The 24,741-nt window shown below is 37.9% G+C and overlaps 1 protein-coding gene across 1 annotated transcript in view; it reads left to right on the forward strand.

Moving 5' to 3' along the window:
- LOC132072733 (uncharacterized) overlaps window positions 1-24,741 on the forward strand; it is a 57,675-nt gene that overhangs the window by 28,842 nt on the left and 4,092 nt on the right. The window contains exons 14-18 of the mRNA XM_059471224.1: window positions 7,651-7,690; window positions 8,677-8,728; window positions 14,217-14,328; window positions 19,023-19,106; window positions 20,640-20,763. Coding sequence (XP_059327207.1) covers window positions 7,651-7,690; window positions 8,677-8,728; window positions 14,217-14,328; window positions 19,023-19,106; window positions 20,640-20,763 — 412 coding nt within the window. The remainder of the gene's footprint in view (window positions 1-7,650; window positions 7,691-8,676; window positions 8,729-14,216; window positions 14,329-19,022; window positions 19,107-20,639; window positions 20,764-24,741) is intronic.

Genomic DNA, 24,741 nt, shown 5'->3' on the forward strand with positions numbered 1-24,741 from the left:
GAATAAAAATAGCTGCAGCTGCTGTCTCTTACATGGATAGAGCATGTCTGTCAAATGTGGCTTTGTGCGTTGCACATGGATCTGTGTGATGTAACTGCAGGTGGCTTTGTTCTGCCAAAATGGTGGCAGCTCTGGGGATACACACCGAGTGAGATTTTAAGCATGAGTGGCTTTTCCATATGCAAATCCTTTAAACAGTGAAGTCCTGTGTTTCAAAGGTGGCCAGCTTGGTCATACACCTCCCAACTCTCCCATGTTAGTTCACTTCCAGGAGGTGAGATAGTGACTATGAGAGTCATTGCAAATAAACCTTCTTTCTTTTTCTGCATATCCTTTTAATGAAGTATTGGAATTAAAGTAGAACAGAGGAAGAACAGAGGAAAAGCAGAAACAAATTACAAATCTTTTATAATTGACACCAGGGAGGAAGGAGAAGTTGATGACTTGTAAAGTGATGTCACCTGAACTGAAACACTTTGTTCCATTACTTTTGGACATTTAAGAGTGACCTTTAAAAAACAAAGTACACTTTTAGATCTGTACTGGGAAAAAAGGAAATATTTTCTCTTCTGCTTGGAGTGTTTATAGTGGTTGAGGAGTACTGTTTCTAACTATATTCTTCTTTCCCAACAGTAGCAGTTTGGTGCTTGTCACTCTGAAGCGCTGTGTAGGCGGTTGTACAGATAATAATCTTCCTTTGTAGCACCTTTCATCCAAGAACCTTTAGCAAGCTGTGTGAAGATGATCAGCTAAGCTTTCTAACATCTTAGTAGCATTGGAAAGTATTCTGTCTGCTTTACAGATGGTTTCCTGAGATAGTGAAAAAAAGCATTAGCACAAAAGAATGTGAATCAAGAGTCCTTGGTTCTGCTTTCCCTGTAAGAAATGCTGAAGAGCAACTCCACCAGTATTTAAGGGGACCAAAATTTAAGTTGGCTAAAATTTAAGAATGAGGAGAAGAGAGATTGAGAAATGAGATTTGATGGTTCAGAATAAGTGTGAAGAGTCACAAGAGCACCTGCTGCATCTTTTGTAGTGAAATCCAGAAGCACTGTCACTTCTGGTGTTTCATCAGGTGATTTAAGCCTGCTAGTCACTACTTGTGGAGTTGTCAGCTGGAGTTGGTTGGTAGTTTTTTTTTGGGCACTATCTTAATATGAAAATTACAATTTGTATGTAAAATAGGTGTTGATTTCTTTAATAATCAGTCCTAAAAGCCTACTTTTGGTGTTTTTCACTTAGGCTGAATTTAAATCACTTGAGTAAAAATGTTTTACCTATTGGCTTGATAAACTTTGGAGGGAGTTTTCAGTTGGGGCTTTTCAGATTTTGCAGGGAACAACAGTAAAATTAAAATAACTTCTTTTCCTTCCTGTAATTAAAAATCACATCATAATAATTTTGTTGAGGAGTGATCTTCAGAATGCTTCACTTCAGAGACTTAAAACTGGATGTTAGGTCTTGAGTATCAGATGTGCTTTTTAGTAAATTTAGTCTTAATGTCAGTATTTAGTAACTTCTGACTTACTTTGCAGCATGTGACTTTTGGATATGATATAATTTTTGGGAATTGGTATATGTCAGGGATAATAAAACTCAGGTCTCATGAAAGGAGAGCATTGCATAGCTTCTGATCAGTTTAAGAGTGCTTAAATTGATTCCTCCCCTCTCCCCTCCACACTAGTAGAACCATCTAAAGGCATTGTGCTGATCTGAAATTCCCAGTTTCTTATGAAATTGTATCCTCTGCATAAAAAGGAATGCTGTCTATATGTTGAAATGGGCTGAAACCTGTGTTTGTGCTCTGCAATATATGCAAGGAGTGAGACCTGCAAGAGGGAATTTTGAGATGTTGCATTTTTCAAGAAGCTTCTATAGTCAGTAATGAATGACTGAGATTTTCATAGTTATTCCCTGACTTTTTTTCCTAATTCTTTTTCAATTCCCGTTGTAAAGCCCAGCAGGATACATTGGCATACTTTCACAGAAATTGTTGTGAAGTATTAATAAAACTGCAGATGAGGCACTTAAGCCCAGAGAAGAATTTGAAGTTACTGTATATAGACATGTCATGTTGGAGAGTGATTTGTTGTTTATTTTCTGTTTGGAATGGAAGACATTTATTGTAAACTTCTGTTGAGTGTGGTATTTAGTTCACAAGTTCAAATGCTTAATCAGTTTTCATTTAGATTATGCTGCTCTGATGAACTTAAAGGGATACATACTATTAAAAAAAAGGCCAAGCACACCTTATCCCATCTTTCAATATTTTTTTGCAGTTAATACTTGAGTTTAACCTTTTAATTGATAAAATTATTCTTTGTTTAGTCCTCAATAGTCTGAAAGTTGATAATGGCCAGGTTTTTTTTTATCAGCAAGCAGCAGGTTTGGTTGGCTTTATGCATCTTGGTCTCCTGAAAAAAATAACTTTCAATCTGTTTGTACAGTTCTGTCCTAATAGTGGGGTCTTCACAGGTATGCTGTTAAGTGAGATTCCTATGCTTGGCAGTGGAGAATCCTAGGCACATAGACTCAGATTTTTAAATCTGTAGTAACCTATGGGAGTTCAGTGCAGTTCTACAACATTCAGTCCATAGAAGTTCACCCTCACTTCAAGAGAGCTAGCAAACACAGACTTGGTTTGTGTTACTCAGTGAAAATCTCTTCATTATGTACAGTCCAGTCAGCCAAATGGTTAGAATTTAAATAATGTCTGTTGATTCAATGTCTTTATGTCATCTTCTTTAATTCAGATACTTTATTCTGAGTGAAATGCAGTAGCGAAGAGGCTCAAGAAGAGCCTTACTGTGGGAATCTGGTGTTTATAGTTTAACGGGGGTTCAGTAGCTAAGAAATGTTTTACTAATAGCTGAAATCATGTGCTGACCCTTATTTCACATTAAAATGACCGGAGTTTGACACTAAGATGACAGCTGGTTAATACAACTTGAGATTTTAAAGTGCTTGAGTATATGTAAATATTTTGACTGATGTCCTGAGTGTGTTGGAAGATACTTTTAGAAATGTCCTTGTTGTAGCAGTTTACTGCAGTCCCTGGTTTTTTGAGAATAATAGTGCAGAAGATAAACTATCTGCTGTTTTCAGAGGACATAGATAGAATAATTAAGAACGTACAATTGACCCCTGCAAAAAAAGGCTGTATGCATTTTGTACTGGCGCTCAACCATATTGTAAGAACTGCTGAGTATAAAACCTGAGACTTCAGATTTCTCCAGTGTGATCACTAAAAAATAATGCTTGACAAGTGGACTACTTTGTCTGGTTTTATATATAAAAACCTATTTGATTCCTTAGAATGTGTGGTAAATACATTAATAACCTATTGGTTGAGCTGATTCAATCACTGGAAGTGTAAGGGTCAAAAGCTGAATGCTGTTCAGCAAGAGACATTGCTGTATCTTGAAATTCTGTGAAACTTCAAAAAAAAGCCCTTAAGTTTAATAAAACTTAAAGTGCTTGAAGCTTTTTAGATTACAAGTAGTTGGAGCATTTTCATGCTTTTTTACTCCAAAACATTTTACAAAATGCTTCATGCAGTCTAGCATCCTTTGTATATTGCATAATGTTTTATTCTGTGGAAAAATATATGGAATTCTACAGAAGGGGTTTTTTTTTGACAGAAGTGGATTAAAGAATAAGTAGTAATTATCCAAAATTAGGTGTGACCATTCAAGTAGGATTGGAATAGGATAGAGGGAATACTAAGGAGGCAAAACATCTGGCTTTTCTGCCATTTGTAAATCTAGTGGTGAATAATGAGAGTTGGAAGGAACGAGGCTTGTTTTGCTGGAAATTTGCATCTCATAGGTTGATTACAAGTTCCAACCAGGGTGTTTTCTGCTGTAGGGCATTTTACAGGGCATGGTATATATGATATAGATTATAAGGTATTAGAAGATGGTGGTTCTACATATTGAAATAGGTGCTTATTTGGGCTAATTTTATGCATCTTTTATCAGGGCTGGTTATCAATGGATCCATTCCCCTGAATTTCCCCAACTGAGGGCAACACTGGTTTTCCCAAGTACTCTTTAGTTTGCTTGATACCTCTGCTCATGAAATTTATCATGTTTTCTTTTCCAGCACATCATATGGGATTTTTAGAAGAATTTGTATTTGCAAGTCCATCCACAGAAGGGTTTTACAGGGTGAGAAAATAAAAAAAGATTAAGAGGCAGCTGGAGAGATAAAACATACATGGGAAACCAGAAATTGTCAAGCTTTTGTAGCAAGGACTGTGTCCTGATTGGACTTCACCTCGTATTATTTACATGGATATCTGTTCCTACATCTCTGCTCACAGGGACGTGCCAGTCATGTGATGTTAGTGTGCTTTGGTATTCTTGAGATTCCTCTCCATCCTTCATATTTCGATCAAATTTGTCATTGGACCCAAAATGTGGGAGTCTGCAGGTGTGCTGAAACAATCATGAACTAAGGAAGAAAACCTGACAAATAATTAAGTATATGGATGTATATACACAGACGATAATGGTTTAGTTTTTGTAAGATAATTGGGCTGAAAATGTGTAAGACATAAAGTAGACTAGAGGAAAGGAGTCATAAAATGAGAAGACAGGATAAGACTGTATGAAAAATTGTGAAGATTAATGAAAGAAATGCACTTTCTAACTAATAATATATTTATTGAATAGATGCAGTGCAGATTTAAACCTTTAAACACAGAGTCTGAAGGAAGAGTCCCGTACCAGAGCTTAGTCACCTAGAAAGGAGTATGTTTACTATTCTTACTGCCTTAAGTTTTTCCAACCGTGCAATATATTTGGGAGTTAATAAAAAACAGTGGAATCCCAGTGGTGTAATTCCCAGTACTCATTGGTTTAAAATGCCCAGCCACCTGGAGAATTTGTAGTTCTTAGGCTTGGTCCCCAGCCACTGTGAGAAAATAGAAGGCTTTTGGGTCAAAATAAGTGTCATGATACTCAGTTTGACACCAAAAAAACACTGTACCTACAGATGAACAGGATATGGATGCATTGAAAGGAAGGTCTCCCATCTAGAGGTAATCACTCCAATCTGCAGTGCATCAGTTTTATGCCATTCTGAGGCACAGAAGCTGGCAGAGAGTGGTGGTGAGTTCATTGGCTTGAAGTGAAGCAACATGTTCAAGAGGTTCAGTGGTAGCAGAGGAGACAATACTTTTATCTTCCTTGAGGCACTAAGGAATGGAGCTCTGGTGACAAAAAGTGGTCATGTGAAGTTTCTGCGAAAATAGATCAAGAGCTTCAATTTAGCTGAGAATCTTAGGGATTTGAGACTGCATTTGAGACTGATTGATATTCTTAACAAGTAGGACAAATTGTTTGTGTTATTGTAGATAAAGATAAGCCTTTCCAGAAAGGAGGGAGAGCATCTGTACAGATATTTAAACAGGCAGTGCAACATAAGCATAAATTCCAGCATGAAGACATATTTTTATAAGTTTTCTTGGGGACATCCAAGGCAATCATATTTAATTAGCAGAAGGTAGATCTAAACATGGTGACAAGGTTCACTATTTCTTGGTTGTACTACACCTTCCATTGCCTTCTTTTGGTTTACTGGAGGAATGTAATAGGAATCTGAGACCTGGGTTGAGGTGAGGTGTAGTGCTCGTGTGCTGTTTACAGAATTAACAAACTGGTTGTGGCTTACAATCAGTAATTGAAGATTTGCTTTGTCTTCTCTGCTTGAGCCCTAACTAGGAATTTCATATAGATAAAAATTAAATTTGACTTTATATTGCTTCCATCATATTTATATTTACATAAACAATAATCATAGCGTAGAACTTTAATATGTTGCTCCTGGGATGTTGGTGCAACACTATTATAGTTTTGCACAAAGGTATAACTTTGCTCTGCAGTTGTAGGGATGGCTGTAGTAGCTCCAAAGACAGATATGCTGTTACAGTAGCTTGTGCTCCTGAACTTCAGAAAGACCAACAGAAGAAGGTTATCCTAGCCTCAAGGTGTGAGCAATTGCTGCTCTTACTTGGACTGTTTTCTTGTCTTTGTTGAGAACTACTTTGTTGTAGAAGTCAAGGTCCCTTGTGTGAAAGCAAGCAAATGAAGAGCTTTCTTTAAAAGCTTTCAGGAAGTTGAAATTGATGTTGGAGCAAACTCTGGTATCCTTAATGAGCAGTTCAGCTGCCTAGCAGGAAGTGACCCATATGACATCCACAGATAATGTAACTAGCTTTATGGACCCGTATTTCCAACTTGACCTTACCATATCCACCCTCCTTCCCCAGCAACCTAAATAAACAAACTAGGCACATAATTCAATAAAATCTCTGCATCTGGTTTTGTTGCTGAGTGGCAGTTCTGCTTGAATGATTGCACAGGTATGATATATAGGGCTGAAACCTCACTGGATTATTTAAAGTTGTGTAATACTTACGTAAGGAATTCTTTTGTTTTCTGTCTGCCACCACATTTCTTTTTAGCAGTACATAGTGAGCAGGAGATGGTTGTTTGTGATGCTGTTTCTTTTGAAGGTTTCTTTTCTGTGTACTATAAAACATTATAGACTTTTTAGGGGAAGTCACTTCTGATGAGCATGAGTATGGCAAGGCTGTGTAATCTCTGCTGCCACTAGTATGTGTCCACATTGACAAGGCACTGAATCCGAGCTAAGGCAGCCTGCTGTGGAGTAGAGCTCATCACTATTAGCTCTAGTATCACAACAGCACAGTTACCTGGCTTTTAGCTTGCTTGGAGCACTAACTGAGAGCATTCACACCTGCAGAAAGTCTGAAGCCCTTTTTAGCCAGAATTAATTTGGCCAAATATACCATGTGGGCAGCTTTCCACAGCATTTTTTTTAAAGGCACTGCTTAACACAGTTGTTAATTAATTCCTAGGCTGATGTAATGTATGCGTTTTACTGTTTCTTTCCCCTCCTGTTTGGAGCTCTGATGCATCATGTGTTCCTGCTGTCCATGCCAGACAGAAGGATGAGAAGCTATACTCAGGATGAGGAGAGCAGAACCGTTTCTTTCAGAAATACTGAGCTGGGCAGATGGGTTTAATGACAGAGCCTGGCAACCTGATAATACAGTGCTGACTTACCACAGATCTGGGCTCGTGCCTTAAACTCCTGAATTGCCTCTGTACCACAGAGAGAGAATGGGATCTGCACTACTCAGCACCTTAAAAAAGCAAAGTTAGTTTAAAGGCTAGAGAAAGTGATTCAAATTTAACAGTTAATCTACACGAGCAAAGTCATTAAATACTAAAAGAAACCATGGTGCATCAGAATTTTTTCTCTGCTTTCTTTGAAAGTAAATAAAACAAGAATGACAAAAAAACTAAGGCAAAGTTCTTTTTTATCAAATGTGTTACCTCCCTGGCATTCGTATACAAAGTATTTGGAAGAAGATTCTAAAGATTTAGTTCACACTTTGCACATTTAATTTTTTTTTGTTAAAATTCACAGTTACGTGTTTTGCCTTTTAACTTGTATAAAATGTTCAGTTTTGTCAATTTATGGGAATGTATGTAATAAATGCAGAGATTTCCCTGCATTTATTAAAAATGGATCAATTCAAGCTGCGGTAAGCTGCAAGCTCTGATGTTTTGAAGAAGGCTTTAACCATTCTTTTGTGAATTTAATTTCCTTTTCCAGCCCCTGGCCTCACTGCAATTGTTGGAGGGCGCCCCAGAGTGTAAGTTAACTCCTGACCATTAACTTGTTGTAATGTGTGATTATAATGTTCCTACCAGTCACCATCACAAGCTTCCCCAGCTTGGGACAGCAGCCACAGAAGCAACTAAATCTTCCTGTGTCACTGTGCTTAATAACTGATAACAGGATATGTATGCAAATAGTAAAATTCTTTATTGAATTAAATGTGAGTTATTTAGTTTCTGATCAGCTCATAGCAATGTCTTTGCTTAATGAGCTGTAGGGAAAGCTTGAAATGTGACTTTGTGGCAAGGCAGCAGCTCAACCACATTAATACATGCAAATTTCTGGACCAGTTTTCTCTTGTAGTTGGTAGTTTGGAATATGGGCCCACCAAATTTAAATTTGTATGAGTTGACTTCACCTAGAAATGTAAGGTCAAATGCAAAAATATCCCACAAAATTTTAGCATGAAACCATTTCATGACTGAGCTGAACACAGCAATATTGAGCATGTTTAGAAAAATTGGCTTGATTCACTTTCTTTCTAGATATGGCTAAAATCTTGTGCTGATTTATAGCCTCACCTTTTGATGCTTATTCATCTAAAACTTTCCTGTCATTTAGCAAATGCTGCACATGAAGGTGGGAGAAGAACCTGTGGCTGTATTTCCAGTAGCCCTGTGTAGCTGGCCTAGGTATCAGTGTGGGGCTAAGGGCAGTGTAGTAGACTTCAATGTCAAGAAGTACATCCTTTGTCAAGAAAATATTTTTGCTGTTTTGCCTACTTTTCCTCAGTAAAATTTTCTTCAGTTTTAAACAAAACCTTACATTCCTAATAATGGAATTTAGGGAGTTTTTACACTCTTCAGGCTTTCCAAAGTTTGTTGAAAAACCATTACTAGACATGGTTGAATGGATTTAATTTACCATGTTTGGTATATGAATAGTCCAAAAGGTGTATGATCTGCAAGTTCCATTAATTTCTAGGTAAATGCATTTATGCTTGTTGTTTTGTATGTCTAGGTCTCCAGTTTTGAAGCCATTTTTCTTCTATTATCCCAAAAGCAATGTTCAGGTAAGACCTACTGCCTAAAGTCTGAGTTCTGTTTTCTTGGAAGTAATTTGAAAAGTCCTGCTGATTCTGGCATTTTTTGATGACTTTCAGTAATAAAACTGCAAAGTAGTCTGGTGACTTTGATTAAAAAATATTTCCTGAGAGACTGATGTTACTCACACAGAATGTTTTGCAACAGTTGAACGTGCCAACCTTCCATTTTAATTACTGCAAATTTTGAAACATCTTACATCAAAACTGAGGTTCTCTTTTCAGGTTCCTGGAATTGTAGGTTTGAATTATTTTTACTGCATTTGCAAAGAGTGCTTAAGAAAATTGTAGACTTTTTTGGAGGTTAATGGAGTCTCTTTAAGGAGTAAGCAGTTGGGTGTTCAGAGAATGGAACATTAATCTTGTGAACTTGGTCACTTCTTGTGAGTTTTTGGGGTGTGGTGTATTTTGTGTATAGTACTGGAAATAAATACTAAAATCACTGCATTTCCTCTGATTGGCAGGTTTATAACAGGTCTATAAAAATAGTAGTAATTTCTATTCTTGCCTGTATTACAAAACCTGTCAAATTATGAAAGCCAGTGCTACTATTGTGCTGTCATGGAGGAGCCTGTGACTCTGTGCCCCTGTTTAGTTCTCAGCAATAGTTTCTTTCAGTCCAAGAATTCACAGTTCACATGTATAGGTGGCCTAGGTGAGACATTGCAGTGTAAGATGACATGTTCATCCAGGGCCTACTTCTTTTCTGTGATGCAGATACCCCTGTCTAGTTCAAAGATTTCAAGATAAACTTGAAGAAATTGCTTTTGCTGAAACCATAAAGTGCTTGCATTTATAAACATTGTCTCTGTTCTTCTGTCAGGTATTGAATTTATCATTTGGAAACTGCAGACAAAACTGGATATATGCCTTTCTTTTTCAAGTAGCTTGTACCTACTGCATTTCTCTCATGCCAAGGCATCCTAATACTCAGTAAAAGTCTTCTCACCCATCCTCTGTCAAGAAAGTGACCCAAGGCTGGAATGTTGGTCTATGCTAGGCCACAGGTATTGTGACCTAACAGGTCACAGGTTGGTCAGCAGGCTTCTGCTTAGGGTGGCTCTGGGAAGCTTTGGGAGCACAGGCAGCAAGTGAAAAAGTGGGCAGGGGGGAGCAAACAAAACAACACGATCAGAAAGGGACTGTTTTGTTTTCATTCTTTAACGTTCATATAGTGCTTAGCACAACCAGCCCTATTCTTTAAGTAGTATTCTTCATTAAAGGAAAATATTTTCATTTCACAGCTTTATACAGAGGATGCAATTTAGTTATTAAATCTAAGTTAATTACAAACTCTTCACAGTGGAATAACATCAAAGAAACCCCCACCTTTCTTGTTGTCTAAAGTTGAATTACTTACTTTGATCATCACTTATGTGTTGCCTTATACAAATGGCTTGTCTTTGCCAAGTTTAGTGTGACATTATTATCTTTATGGAAGTTTAGTCTACCAATGTCTTGTTCAAATTCAGTATTAACTAACTTAATTAGCACTGTGTTCCAGACTTGGTAAAATGCTGATGAGATTAAACAGTAACCTAATTTAACGAGGAAAGTGTCTCATTTACTCTTCCCAATACAGAAAATCAGAGTCCTTGCTCTGTGTAACTAATCTGATAGAGGCACTGCTATGCTGTCAGCAAAATGCAGTGTGTCTTATCACTGTTGTCCTGCAGTAATATTGAGGGTAAAAACGGGGTGTGATTCAAGTCCTTGATTCAACATTCTAGCTGTATTTTAAAAAATATTGCTCAGTAAGAGATTAGAGTGAGTATGGCATGAATTAACTGATTTTCTAAATTAGAAGTTCAGTTACAAAGAGTCTAGTTTGTTTAGATCAGCATTTGACCTAAAACTAAAAAAAATTCCATAAGCAGATTATGAGTTATGTTAACATTGCTACAGTGGGTTCTTTTCTTTTGTGTTAGGTAACAGCTTTCTGGATGTCAGTTTGGATTCAATGTCTTGTTTGTTGTTTCCACTGCTTTTATGCAATTGTACTGATTTTATCATAGATCACCAGTGATTTCAGTTCACCAGTTCAAATAGTAGTTGTTTTCCATGTGTGCTTTGAAGGTAACCTAAAACTTTTACATAGGGAGAAATTGCAGCAAAGCTACTGAAGGCAAGTTGTTATTAGTTATTCTTTAAGGACAATCTTAAGAAAGAGTGCTGAGTAGAGTTATTTTGCATTTTCTGTCAACTGAGCACTAATAGCTGCTGCAGCTAAGTTCATTTATATTGTTTTGTTCTGGAAGTTTAACCTGACTGTGTCTGAATCTTTCATACTGGGAGTCCTCCAATACAGATGTAATGAATGCCATTATTCACTTCCATCCCACTTCTTCATGTCCTATCTGTGGTCCCACAGGTAAAACTGAAGGGTAGCCTGCTGTGTGTGTACTTTCTACATCCTTCCTCTTGATCAAAAGGATGATTACTGTTAAAAGCTGAGATACTGCTCCATATATATATCTGGGAGCGAGACATTTTTTTTCCCCCATGTTGTTGGAGGTGTTGAGCCACTTGATCCATGGCTGGTACCTCTGTCTCTCTCAGGTCATTGCTGCCAGTCCCTTGGGATACAGTGATGATGTGCTGCACACAAATTGCTCTCCTGTGGGTCACGGGAATTGGGCTTCATCTGGATCTGACCTGACTAATTGCACATTAGTTAAGTCACAATAAATCATTACTAGCATGGCTAATTCTTCTTCTTTCAAGAACTGGATTCTTCCCTGTATTGTGGTGCTCTTATCTGGGTGGCATACAGCATTTTCCTTGAAGAGATGCTCTTTTTCAGATCATCTAGTCCCAGCCTTCACTGTCATGGGCAGGGATACCTCCCACTAGACCAGGTTGTTCAAGGCCTTAACCAACCTGGCTTTGAATACCTCAGGGATGGAACATCCTTAACTTCCCTGGGCAGATTGTTCCAATGTTTCACCACCCTCACAGTGAAAAATTTCCTCCTAATATCTAAACTAAATTTCCCCTTTTTCAATTTGTACCCATTACCTTTGTCCTGTCACTACTGTTCTTGACAAAGAGCTGCTCTCCAGCTTCCATGTAGGCCCCTTCAGATCCTGGTGAGCTGCTGTGAGGTCTCCACACAACCTTCTCTTCTCCAGGCTCCCTCAGTCTGTCTTTGAAGGGAAGCTGCTCCAGTCCTTTTATGAACTTCATGGTCTCCTCTGGACTTGCTCCAGCAGATCTGTGTCCTTTGTATTTTGGGGACACCAGCACTGTACACAGTCCTCCAGGTGGGGTGTCACAAGAACAGAATAGAGGGGGAGAATCACCTCCTGCAGCTGACTGGCCACACTCCTTTTGATGCAGCTCAGTATTGGGTTGACTTTCTGGGCTGTGAACGTACACTGACGGGTTGAGTTTTCCATCAGCCATCACCCCCAAGTCTTTCTGTGCAGAGCTGATCTCTGAGAAATGGTCTTAAATATCTGTTTAAACTTTAAACAAGACCTGGAACACATTCACAAGACATGAGCCAACAGTGTGCCCAGGTGGCCAGGAAGGCCAGTGCCATCTTGGCCTGTGTCAGCAATAGTGTGGCCAGCAGGAGCAGGGCAGTGATTGTCCCCCTGTGCTCAGCACTGGTGAGGCCACATCTTGAGTCCTGTGTCCAGATCTGGGCCCCTCAATTTAGGAGGGACTTTGAGGTGCAGGAGCACATCGAAAGAAGCTGGCAAAGCTAGTGGAGGATCTGGAGCACAAGTCTCACAAGGAGCAGCTGAGGGAGCGGTGGTTGTTTAGCCTGGGGAATAGGAGGTTCAGGGCAGACCTTATCACACACTACAACTGCCTGAGAGGAGGTGGAGTCACCATACCTGGAGATGTTTAGGAAAGACTTAATGTGGCACTTAGGTCAAGTTGACATGGTGGTGTTGGATCATAGGTTGGACTCAATGATCTCAGAGATCTTTCCCAATCTAATTGAGTCTGTGGAGGCATAATGATAGGAACATGCTACTTTGAACATCCCAGGATATTTAAAATTCTCAAGATCTATTGTAATTAGGCTGGAGGATAAGAGGAAGGGAAGTGTGTCCCCTCCATGGTCTGAGTTTCCAAAGAGAAAAGGTAAAAGGTGTAATTATCAATGGTTGCTGATAGATGACTCCCAAGTACAGGGATGACAGCAATGCTGAGTGCAAATACCAGATTAGTTTCACAACCAGCAATTATATCATATCATTAGCCAGTGTTACAAAGTACAGCTTGATAACCTCAGCCCAGTTTCCATGGGTGATAAACACTGTAACAGAGAACACATACTGCAAGTAAGGCGGTACATAATTGAACTTAAGGAACAAACACATCAACTTGGTGAGCGAATAAGTCATTGTGGCCAGTGGCTATTAAACTAATGCAACAAATGCTTGTAAGAAATTTGTTCTAATATAGTCTACTCAGATCTATTGTTATCTCAACCCATTAACCCCCGTGCTGGGTGTGAAAAAGGTCTGTTGGGGTTTATTTCCAGCTGGCAATTAAGTGCCACTCAGCCACTCTCTCACCTCCCCCCTCCCCAGTGTAACAGGGAGAAGAATTGGAAAAATGGTAAAAATTAAGCTACACAAGTTGGGATAGGAACAGTTTAATAATTAAAACAAAGTAGTAGTTGTTGGTATTATTAAAAAAGGGATGTGACAAAAAAGTAAGAGGGGAATAAAAGCCAAGAAAGGGACACACCTGTAGAGTGTCCCTCCACCCACTGACCAATGTCCAGCCTATCCCCCAGCAGTGATCGGTAGCTCCCAGCCAACTCCCCACTCTCCCCGTTTATGTAAAGGGCATGATGCCCTTTGGTGTGGAATATCCTCTGGCCAGTTCAGGTCAGCTGTCCTGGCCGTGCTCCCTCCCAGCTCTCTGTGCACCTGCTTGCTGGCAGAGCATGGGAAACTGGAAAGTCCTTGACTTAGAGTCTACTAAGTGTTGCTACTGAGCAACAACCAAGCCCAAAATTCCTGTATTGATGTATTTTTTTAGCAGCTTTCACAAAATATATTTGAAGATATACACAGAATGCAGCGAGAAGTTTGTCTATAATACAGACAGCAATATTAAGAAGAGGGTTGCATCATGGAAAAGGTGGAAATGTTCAAGTTTTGGGATTCAGCTGTCAAGAGTTGTGACATGCAATGTTGCCATATATAGAGTGAGATGGAAAGAGATTTGTCTTCCTTTAAAAAATACCAAGCTGGACAAAGAATTCCTTTGGGGTTTTTTATACCATTTTTTCCCTAAACAAAGATTTCTTTTAGGTTTATAATGAATTATTATTGTATTGTGACCTTTTAAAAGGGAGCAACAGAGCCTTATATGTAAAGCTATTACTGGAAGTCTACTAGATCAGTACTTAATTAGGAATGTGCTTTATTTATTCACATTGTAATGGATTTCTGATTTGACTGTTTGAAAATCTGTGTTCTTTGTACAGATCAACCTATTTTTAAATGGGCAGCATGTTGAGATATTTGAGGAGGATCTCACGTTTACATCAGATGAGGTGGTTTCATTTGATCCACCTAAGATTAGCAGTGAATTGAAAGGTATGTTCATCTTTGTACTTGTGAATTTATCATCTGCTATCTTCATCCTTGTAAATTGTGTTGGATTTTGTCTCTGAAACACATTTTGCCTCCTTATGTGATACATTTTTATGGCTGTTGCAAAGGTAAACTGTTTTCTTGGAAGTGTTGTGTAGTATTTGAGACTATAAGAAGTATGGAAGTACATTTTTATTAAAAACCTCTAAGCCTTAAACACAACCAAAGATCATGTAAAGCTGGCTTGAAATTGAAATGTGATTTCAAAATATACTGTAATGTTAGCTTTTGTGAGTCCTGTGAATAGTTGGGTTTATCTTACATCAAGATAGTGTTCAGAATAGAGGACAAATGAACAGAATGATTTATGGACTCACAGGACTTAGATAATTAAAATTTGCTCCTGTTCCATATGGCAGCTTTCACAAAATCAACAAGAATGGGATCAGCCTGGAACTGGTGACTTTAAAAGAAACTATACTGGGGTAATAATCCAGTGTGATTGTGTAGTTGCTGTGCTGCTGCTAGACTTGTCTAACCAAATTCTCTGAGAAGAAAAAAAACCTTGAGAAGGGCTAACCAGTGAGCTGAACGGAGCAGATCAGGATGTCTGCAATGAAAAGGAAATGTTAAATCAGAGTTGCTCATACAAGCAATTATTGAAAGTGCTGGACATCTGAAAATTTTTATTATTGCTAATGGCTGAACTGTTTACGGTATTTCTTAAAGTATAGCATGCTCCATTATTCCCTTTTGGTCCAAACAGTCTTCATTATCTTATTTTTGCTTACCAGAGAACTGGGAGAATTAGTTCAAAGCTGTGGCTAGGTATTTGAAAATCTCAATCAGATGACTCTGCCTAAAAATTACAAGTTGGAAAATTTTCTGAAAATAATTACTGATGGTGAAAGAGTAATTCAGGTATTAAAGTCTGTGTATACTTAAAAAATTAATGCTATTAAGGCATTTATATGTTAAGGTTTACTCTGGATTCCAGATAAAGGTGAGCAGTGTTTTCTCAAAGCTAGCAGTAGAACAGTGTAACAATTAATATGAGTTAGTAAGGAATGTTTGTATCACATAGAGAAATTTTGAAATATGTACATGACTTTGTGTTTATTGCCATTTGAAAGCCACTGATAGTGGATGCCTGATTGCCATGCATGTGTTTATTTTCCCCATCTATTCAAAGATCTCTTCAATAGAATGATTTGTGCTGTGTGGAAACAATTTAAAGTCTTAAGTAGGTTTCAGCTCTTATATCTATTGGAAATCTAATGTCTTAGCAGCATCTCTCAGCTCCCTGGGAGTTCTCAGGAGGGCAGAGTGGTATTTGCACCATCAGACTGGGCAAGTTAAGGAATAGGAAGTAATTATTTGGCTTAATGAAAGGGTTAGCAAAAGTCCTGGGTTTGGGGTTTTTTTTCAGGGTGACTACAGTGCTAAATATGGGAGAAACAAAAAGCTGTTGGACTCCCTACTGCCTTCTTATAACTTGAGAAAACTTTCAGAGGTGCCTGACACCAGCGGTTAGCTACTGAATTCTTCAGGCCTTTTTTCAGGCAAAATTCCACTTTTGAGAGACAGCAGAATTTCTCTGGTTGTTTCCCCTGAGAAGCATCTCTAAACTTTTGCCCTTGGTTGTAAATATAAATGTTTTCTGCATGTGACTAAATACTTACCTACTTTTGTGGCTTAATGTAGGACAGCATGGATGAGAAAGACAAATGGGTTAGACTGTAAAAGGAATAGCCTCTGCTAAAGCATTTTCTGTAAGCATTTAGAGAGGAAAGTATTTTTCTTAGTTTCATGGTTATCTCAAGGGTGAGGGACTGTTAGTTGTCGTAGAATAGATAAGAGAAATATGTGAAAATGGATTTAAAATATGTGCTAGATGTGCTTCTGAGAGGGTGGAATTTGTATTTACCATTTTCCCTAGCTTTGAAGGGAATTCTTTTGTAGATTTGTTTAAGATGTTTATTAAATGAAAACAATTTCCTGATAAACAGATCATGAAAGATAAATCAATTAGGGTAATAATATGTGAGAATACCAGAAACACTGACTTAAACTGGTTTTGTTTAAAGAGACTGACTGTGTAAAACATCTGATGGAGAAAAGATTTCTGTAGCTTATGCAATTTAGATATTGTCAAATTTCAGCCTGTGATAAAGCACCACATTTTGTCTTGAATGGTATATTGAATAAAATTATTAAAATTAATGTCATTTCTCTAGTGTAGGAAGTGTGGTAGTCTTGTCCAAAATGAGCAATGAGCTTTAGGTGAATTTTCAGATCCACTCTCAGTGGAGATGTTTAATCACAAAAAATATTCCCCAATTAAATAAATACACCCTTAAATATTTTCTGCCACATCTCATGGTACATTTCTGCTAGCGAGTGAATGTGGAAAAGATTGTGAGCTTCAAGCTCAAAACAAGCGTGCTGTGTTCCTCTTTCTCACTGTATGCTTTAACTTCTTCATATTTCATGTTACTGTGAGTTTTACCACTGAGGAGCTGATGTGCCAGACTGGACTGTAATCACTCTTCCAGCTCACCTTTCACAGAGACCCAATATATATTATAAAACTCTAGGTCTTAATTAAAGCAGTTCAGTGGTGATAAGTTGTTGGGCAGATTGTGGGAAGATTTTCTGATGCAAGTGTGCCAGTAGAAGAGGTTGCTGTGGTGAGCCCCTAGTTCTTCATTATGTTTTCCTTGTTGTTGCCACTCACATGTGCCAGCAGAGCTCCTCCTGTGGGTGTTGACTGATCTCCTTCAACCAAACACAGATACACTGTACAAATTATGTGTCATGCCCTACTGAGCCATTTTTGTTATCCAATATCTCTCCTACCCCATACCCAAATGGATTTGGGGGATCTGTCCAGCTGCCACTGCCACAGACAGGGTCAGTGAAAACTGCAGCCAGTAGGACTTGGACATAGTTTCTCTCTTACCCAGGTCAGCCTGGCTCACCTGGTTCAGTCTTTGTCAGCAATTTCCTGTGGGCAGGAAGCAGTTGAAGGTTAGGATGATTAGGCTAGGGCTGGGTTTACCTGATCACCTGATGCAGTTCACAGAGTACATACCTACTCATGCCTGCATGGTAGGTGCACTAAGCTCTAAGTGATCCCTCAGGCCAGCATTTGGAGCATAAGATCTTTAATACTGGGTCTCCTACTGCCTAAAATTAAATCAAAATTTAAAAAGGGAAAAAAAAAAATCAACACAAATAGGTTGGTATTCTCAGCAGAAGCAATATAGTACAAAAGGGACAGACTGATGTATTTTCACATTGCATTGTGCCTTGCAACATGAAGTTAGTCCAGCATAATTGATTTACAAGACCTTGTATCAATTCCTTTAAATTCAGGACGTTTGTGACTTGCTGCTTCTGGCTGCCATCAGCAGCAGTTGCACCAAAGCTGCCACAAAGCAGGAAGGCTGTTACTTCCCTGCCCTGCATATTCCCCCTGCAGGTGTCTAAGGAGCAGAGAGAGGGGGAGAACTGCTACTTGTGTCCAGAAGGATGGAAAAAAAGACAGGAAGGGGACGCAGGAGAGAAGGACTGAGGGATGAGAAGTTTACTGCGAGTCAGGAGTGGAGGTCAGTCTGTTATTTGATGGTGAGGTTGAAAAGCCAAGGAGAGTTCATATGGCCGTAGGAAAGTTGGATCAGAAGCAGAACTGACTGCAAATTACTCGATTCTTGCTGCCTAAAGCTTACATATAGCCCATGCTTCAAGTTGCAGTGTTATGTTGTGATCAATGAATAGCTCAAATTCATTAGCAAAGTGGGTGCTTCATCTCTCGCTTTAGAGAACAGGAGGTAGATGGTGACAGCCTACTACACATAATCAACAATTGCAGGAGGTCTGTGCTGTGTAACAACCATCAAACCTCGGGTATATACTGTGAGAATCCCACAATATTAAATGCTGGATTTGGACAGCACTGGGTTTGCTTTTTGATGCATAGATGGATAATTTATTTCGTATCAGCGTCATTCAGTGAAGTGCAACAGCCTCCATGTTCTTTAAACATCCAATACTCAGAATTGACAATTGAGACTGGCTTCCTAGAAAGCATATGTTTTCTTATAAAGATATTTACAAAAGTAGTAACTTGAAAAAGAAATCTTAGGTTTCTTCTATACATGTGGATAAGAAGCTGTATATTGCAAATGCAAATGAGAGATGCATTGTCTTGAAAAGGAATTTGTTACTCTTTTCTACAGGTATTAGCAGATAATTCTGTAACATCTGTTCAGTCAGGACAGGAGCAACTGCAGGTATCTTCCACCTGCATTGGAGGCAGGGATCTCTGTCTTAAGGGGACAGAAGCTGCTGGCTAGCCAAGAAAAGACAAGCAGCTGCTATCCCTCCTTCAGAGGTCCTCCATTGCTAAGGCCAAGATGGAAGTCATATTGAAGGGTCATGGAAAAGGGGATGCATTTGGCTGTAAAAAAGTAAAAGGGATTTGGGAGATGGAGCAGGAGGGATCAACTTCCTAATGTTGGCCCCTCAGTCTTGCCTTTTTTTCTCTAGGTGCTCCTGTGAGAAGAAGGACTGGAAATGTTTTCAGAGTACTGCAAACAATGCAAAAAACATGGACCTAAACTGACAGTTACTCCTTCAAAATGTGCAATTATTTGTAGCATCATTAAAATGAATTGATTTTTTTTGTTGTACAGATCTGCCAAGTGGTCCACACACTTACCGCTTAGAAGAGCTTGCCTATACTAGAAGTGGAGATAAAGGCAATTCTGCAAACATAGGTATTTTTCTTTCTTTTGCTTTCTGAAGTGATGAAACATTTTCACATAAGAGTTACATATCAAGTGCTAGTCTTAATTTGTTTAAACATCACCTGACCTTTTTTATAATTGTGCTGAAACAAATGACAATGTGTATTGAATATGGATTTACTGATGAAATATCTGTAGTCTTCTGATTAGCAGCTGTTGTAATCTGAGGTACTAAGAAAAAATACTAGCATGTCATACTAAAAAGAAAGGTTTTTGTTTTGGGCTGGAAAGTTGAGCTCCCAGAAGTTAAGAAATGCCTTTTTAAAGTGTCTTTTACACATCACTTGCTAGTCCTTCATGTGTGGATGTTAGATCATATAATTTCTTGGTTGTCTGATCATGTATAATATTTTGATATATTAATTTTGTAACATGTCTATGGCTAAAACATTGACATTAGTAGGAAACACTAAAGTTGTTCTCATGCATACAAGAATGTTTTTATTATATTGCTAATGCAAATGGTATATTTCAGTGTGCAGTCTCTTTACATTGATTGTGCTGCTTCTTGCATTGTTTAATAATTCCTTCTATTCCTTACTTCTGCATGCAACAATTGGCTCTCTTACTTGTTGGAAGATGAGAGCGTGTGGTGTTCAAAGCTCAGTATGAATTAAAGGTGCGTTTGGGATTTGATTTGCTATTAGCTGTCATGCTAAAACTGATGAATTTTGTTCATTTGTATTCAGGAATATAGTTTTCTTGTCCTTGTTTGTGAAACTAGTTTTTTTGGGTTGAAGAATGAAGCAATGTTGATTTTTTTTTTTCTTTTTCCTATTTTTTCTTTTTCTTTCTCCATGATTGATCACTGTTGCAGTGTAGCATTGCCAAGTCATGAATGAAGTATATGTAGTAGACTGCTTCAGATACAAGGACACTGCTGCTTTTCTAAGGAACAACACTAACAACAACAAACTTAACCTCTAATTTAAGTCCAGCTAGAAAGGTCCCAGTGATACAAAGCTGTTTTCCTGATCCTGCTCTGGAACCTCAGCTTCAGCATAAAATTAGCTGAAGCTTATAAAGCATGTTTACAGAAGTAAAAATGTAATTGCGATTTGTCATACTTATGTCAGAATCCTGTGCAAGAGGTGGGGCAAGGACCAAACCTTTGGTCACTGATCATTCCTTGTTGTGGTTAATTGTGATTACTTAAATATCTAAGTCTTGCAAACCATTTAAGGGAAGAGAATTGCCTGTGGGTTGTTGTGATGTTGTTGTTCTTTAGGTGTCTTTTCAGTGGCAGGGACTGTTTGCAGCAGAAAAAAATCCAGTGATCACTTAGTGGTAACTTAGCATTCTTTGGTGTCATGCTCCACGCTACATCTCTACTGACAGAGGGAGAGCTGTCATACTGTTGTGTTTTTTATTCAGGAGCTCATTAAAGGGGATCCATATGTACAGTTTCAGTTAAGCGGAGGACCTCAAATTGGTTTTGAAAGGATAAATACAAATTGGTTTTAACAGTTCCTATTTCATCTAATGCCAGTTAATGCCTAACAGGTGTGATAGCACGGCATCCCCTCTACTATCCATACTTAAAGAAAACTTTAACTGCTCAAGCCCTGCAGAATTACTTTCAACACCTTTTAGAGCATGAGAAACCAGAAGAAGAAGTAGTAATAAGGTGAGTAGCTCGCTGTGCATCCCACAGTTGTATGGTAGATATATGATGGTATCAGAGGTTATCTTAAAATATGTTAATATAAATATTGTGAGTTTATATGTATTCTCTTTGGGTTTTTTAATGTATCTTCCTTTGCCTTTTTAAATAACAACATGAGCATAGTCACTGAGAGCATGAAGTTGGGCCTCTCTCGAAGCTGGATAAAGGCCGTGAATCTGTTTAGTGAAGGCATTTAAATTCTCAGAATTAGCATAGTAGTGTTGGGGCTGTTCCTTTGTTTTGTGCCAGTACAGAATGTTTTTACCAACTAGAAACAGCTTCCAATGCCCTTTGAGAAATTTATCTTTCTACTGGTTTTGCACCATTTGGGAACTGCAGGAGCCTTAAAAACTGAAGCTTCCCAAGCCTCTGAGCCAGTGCTGAACTGAGAGTTAGAAATCTGTAAAACACTACCTGAAAGACATTTACACAGCCACTGTGGTCTGGAGCCCAAATTTACCTGATGATCCATCAGAAATGGGCCTCATACTGTCCCTGTTTCTGCAAAGCATTTTAATATATTCCTTCTAGTACTTCACTCTCACCCACTTTTGTGCCATCTATACCATGCCAGAGTTTAAAGAAAAAACATAGCTAATTTCTCTTAAAATCTGAAAGAGAGTACATACTAAACAGGACACTTATGTGATAGTCATCTACTAAAGAATATTCTCTGCTAGCAGATAACATTCTTATTTTTGTGTTGTGACTGATGCTCAGGGCCCTTCCTGGGGACTGAATGAAACATAGACTGCTCTTCCTGTAGCGTGAGGCAGTGAAGCTCACTCTCCTAAGGATGTCCAGTAGAATAGTCAACAGATTTTAAACCTTTTTATCTCTTTGAAAACAAGTAAAAGCTGAATACTGCCACTAAATATTCGGTCTTCTAAAACATGTTTTGATACAAAGTCAGTTCTGTTGCATATAAGGAGATTTTGCTAAAATCCTTTATGTATTTCCATGGGTAGTGGATAAACTGTTGCCTGTCTTTTTGTTTGTTCAGAAAGCTTGAGTCAGAAAGGTACAGCTCAAAGCTCAGAGAGAGCTTGGAGTTATTTTAACCCCTGATCTTTGAATTGTAAGTGCTGGTTTTGTCTTCATAAGCAGCTCAGTGCAGATCTCACCCACTGTTTCATAAGTGCTAACAAATCTATGTATCTAATAAATTGTGATACTAAGAATTGTAATTTAATTTCCTCGGAAACAGAGCAGAGACAAGAAGAAATAAACAATGTCATTCCTCCTAATGATAGTAGAAGTGGATTCATTGTCATTGCTTAATGCTGTTTATGTTCATAAATAGAAGTAGAAATTTTCTCTCTTTGGATGTAGCCAGATTAATTTGATTAATTAGATTATCTGTTTGTGGTTTTGGCTTCCTTTAATGATGTGATAATGGAGCTCTGTGAGTAAATTGGAAAGCTACTGGGGAAAAAGAATAAAACCTTTTGTGGAAATATTTAGGATTATAAGGATTATGCTCATGTGCTTCAGATTTCTTTTTTAATTACTTGTTTATTTTTTAGTTTTAACTGTCATTAAAAAAGAGTTGTCTTACTGTCTGATTTTCCTTCATTTCTTTTATTTAAATAGTGAGTAGTTAAAAACTATGTATTAGTTTTGCTACTATAAACATACCAACTATGGCTCTTACTCACTACAGAACAGTCTATTAACCAGCTGCCTTTCATGCTTTCTCACTAGAGGTATTAAATAGGTGTACTAAACAGAGAAAAAATGGGATTATTTTGGTAGAGGACACTGAAAACTCATGAATTTCCAGATCTGCAGGTAAAATAATAGAAAAAGATGGTCTTTCAATCCTCAGGTGATTGCTTCCCACAGTAGAGTGCTGCTGTACATTCTTAACAGATCCAAATATCTTAAGATACAGAACAAGAAACTTTCTATGCAGTGGTACTAGATCAGTAATTTAAGAAGGATAGTAAAACTATCCTGTAAGGTTTTTCTATTTTCATCTTCTGAAATGTGTTATATGTAATGTTTTGAAAACTCTTCAATGCTCAGAAATACTATAAATTGACAGTTGATTTCTTCCTATGCGATGTTTTCACCAGGAGCTGAAGAACAAGAAATGTGGATGCTGATCCTTCTAGATGGCTTTTTCTTACATACATTTGTTAGGAAAAATAAGTATTTCTCTACAGTATCTCTCATATGCAAACACTTCTTTAAGCCTATGGATTTGGTTCCTGCTTTCTGGTGATGAAAAGAATCATGTCTTTTCCTTGATTTAAATGCATTAAATAATTTTATATCATTATTATTTCCGTGCTTTTTAATGGGAGATTGACCAGAAGACCTTACTTCTCTGAATGCTATGGACAGCACTTTAAAGAAAGTAGCTAATCAGGCACTCCGTTGTGCCTAAGCATAGGAATTCAGCTAGAACAGTGAATACTCCTTGTCTTACTGGTTTTTGTCACAGATACAGTATTCTTTGAAAGGTTTGTTTTCTGTGTTTTTAAAAGCAGCTCTTAAAACATTTAATTAAGTTGTACAATTAGATTTTTTTTCCTTTAGATCTCAGATAATTAAGCTTAAATTGTTTCATTATGCTGAGTAAATGCCTGCCAGCATTTTGGTCAATGTATTGTTGCTACTTAAGACTATTATAATTGTTATAGTGGTTTTTCTTCCTTTTATTGTGCAAGTTTATATTCTTTGTGGAAATATTTTGGATGCTCATATGCTACAGACAAGCCTTAAAATAGTGAAGATGTTGGCCATCATATATTATTTTGTAATTCTCATTTTAGCTACATTACTCCACTGTAAATAGTTTCTTAAAGTAAATAGAATGAATATGCCATGTAATAGTGTTCCAAATTAAGATTTGTTGCTTGTATTGCATATTTCCTCTGCCAAAACTACTGCAGAAAGTGAAATGAAATTGTTCCACTTACATGTATCTGCATTTATATGCTCTGAACTTTCTCTCCTGATTTGTTTTTCCTGATTGATTTTCATGACACTTCTTTTGAGAGATGAGCTATTAGGAATCAAAATTCCATCAGTCTAGTTCTTGAGAAGACGTCTTCCAGTTGTGAAATTCTTTGCTGCCTGGAAATCTTTGCCAGCTTTTCAGAGTAAAATTCATAGTGTAGTGCTTTGCTTTGGTAGATCTCTGGCTTTTGTGGTATGTGGTGATTGGAAATTTTTATTTAGTTTTTCAGAAAATTTGGTGGGGTTGTGCCATATAGTTGATTATGGTATTAAATTTAGTAAATTAGGTAGGTAACTTCTTGTAGAATTGCTTTATTCTTCATATTCTTGTTGTCTAAATGAGCACTGATAGATTAATCTACTTTCCTGCCTTCCCAGTGGATTTGTCTTTAAGCATGATAATGGTGCCTGTCAGCTAGTTTTTGAGAAAGGGTAACAGAACACCAACACCAATTTTTTTTTCTTAATAATAACTAATAATACTAACACTAAAGAAGAGTGGGGTAATGAAAAAGTTTAAGGAACTCATTGAAACTTTTTGCCTGGGAGACAGACATGGACACTCTGACTTCTTGCTTTCTACAACAAGAACTGAAGTGATTGCCAGGCTGCTCAGCAGAATCATCTCTTTCTATGAGAGGTTTAGGTCATATGCCCAAGATGAAAGGGCAGACAGGGCTGTGAGCACCAGCAACAGCCATGGTTTTCACAGTGCTCAAAAGGAGCTGAAAGAGATAAACCTCAAAGTGATAAAATCAGCAGTGTAAGAGCACTGCAAGAAATTGTGCGTCTTTTAGGGGAAAGATGTAAAGAATCTGTCCCAACCAAATGAAGATCAGGTAGGTGACTAAAGCAAAGTAAGTGATGTTGGAGGAAGCAGGATTTAAATTGGATATCATCTTTGTTAATTCCTCATGGCTTGATGATGTTCTGATTTAAATTCTTTCCTATGGAATTAAAGCAAAGCTATCA

Source organism: Ammospiza nelsoni, chromosome 4, assembly GCF_027579445.1.
Source record: "Ammospiza nelsoni isolate bAmmNel1 chromosome 4, bAmmNel1.pri, whole genome shotgun sequence".
Lineage (NCBI taxonomy): Eukaryota > Metazoa > Chordata > Aves > Passeriformes > Passerellidae > Ammospiza > Ammospiza nelsoni.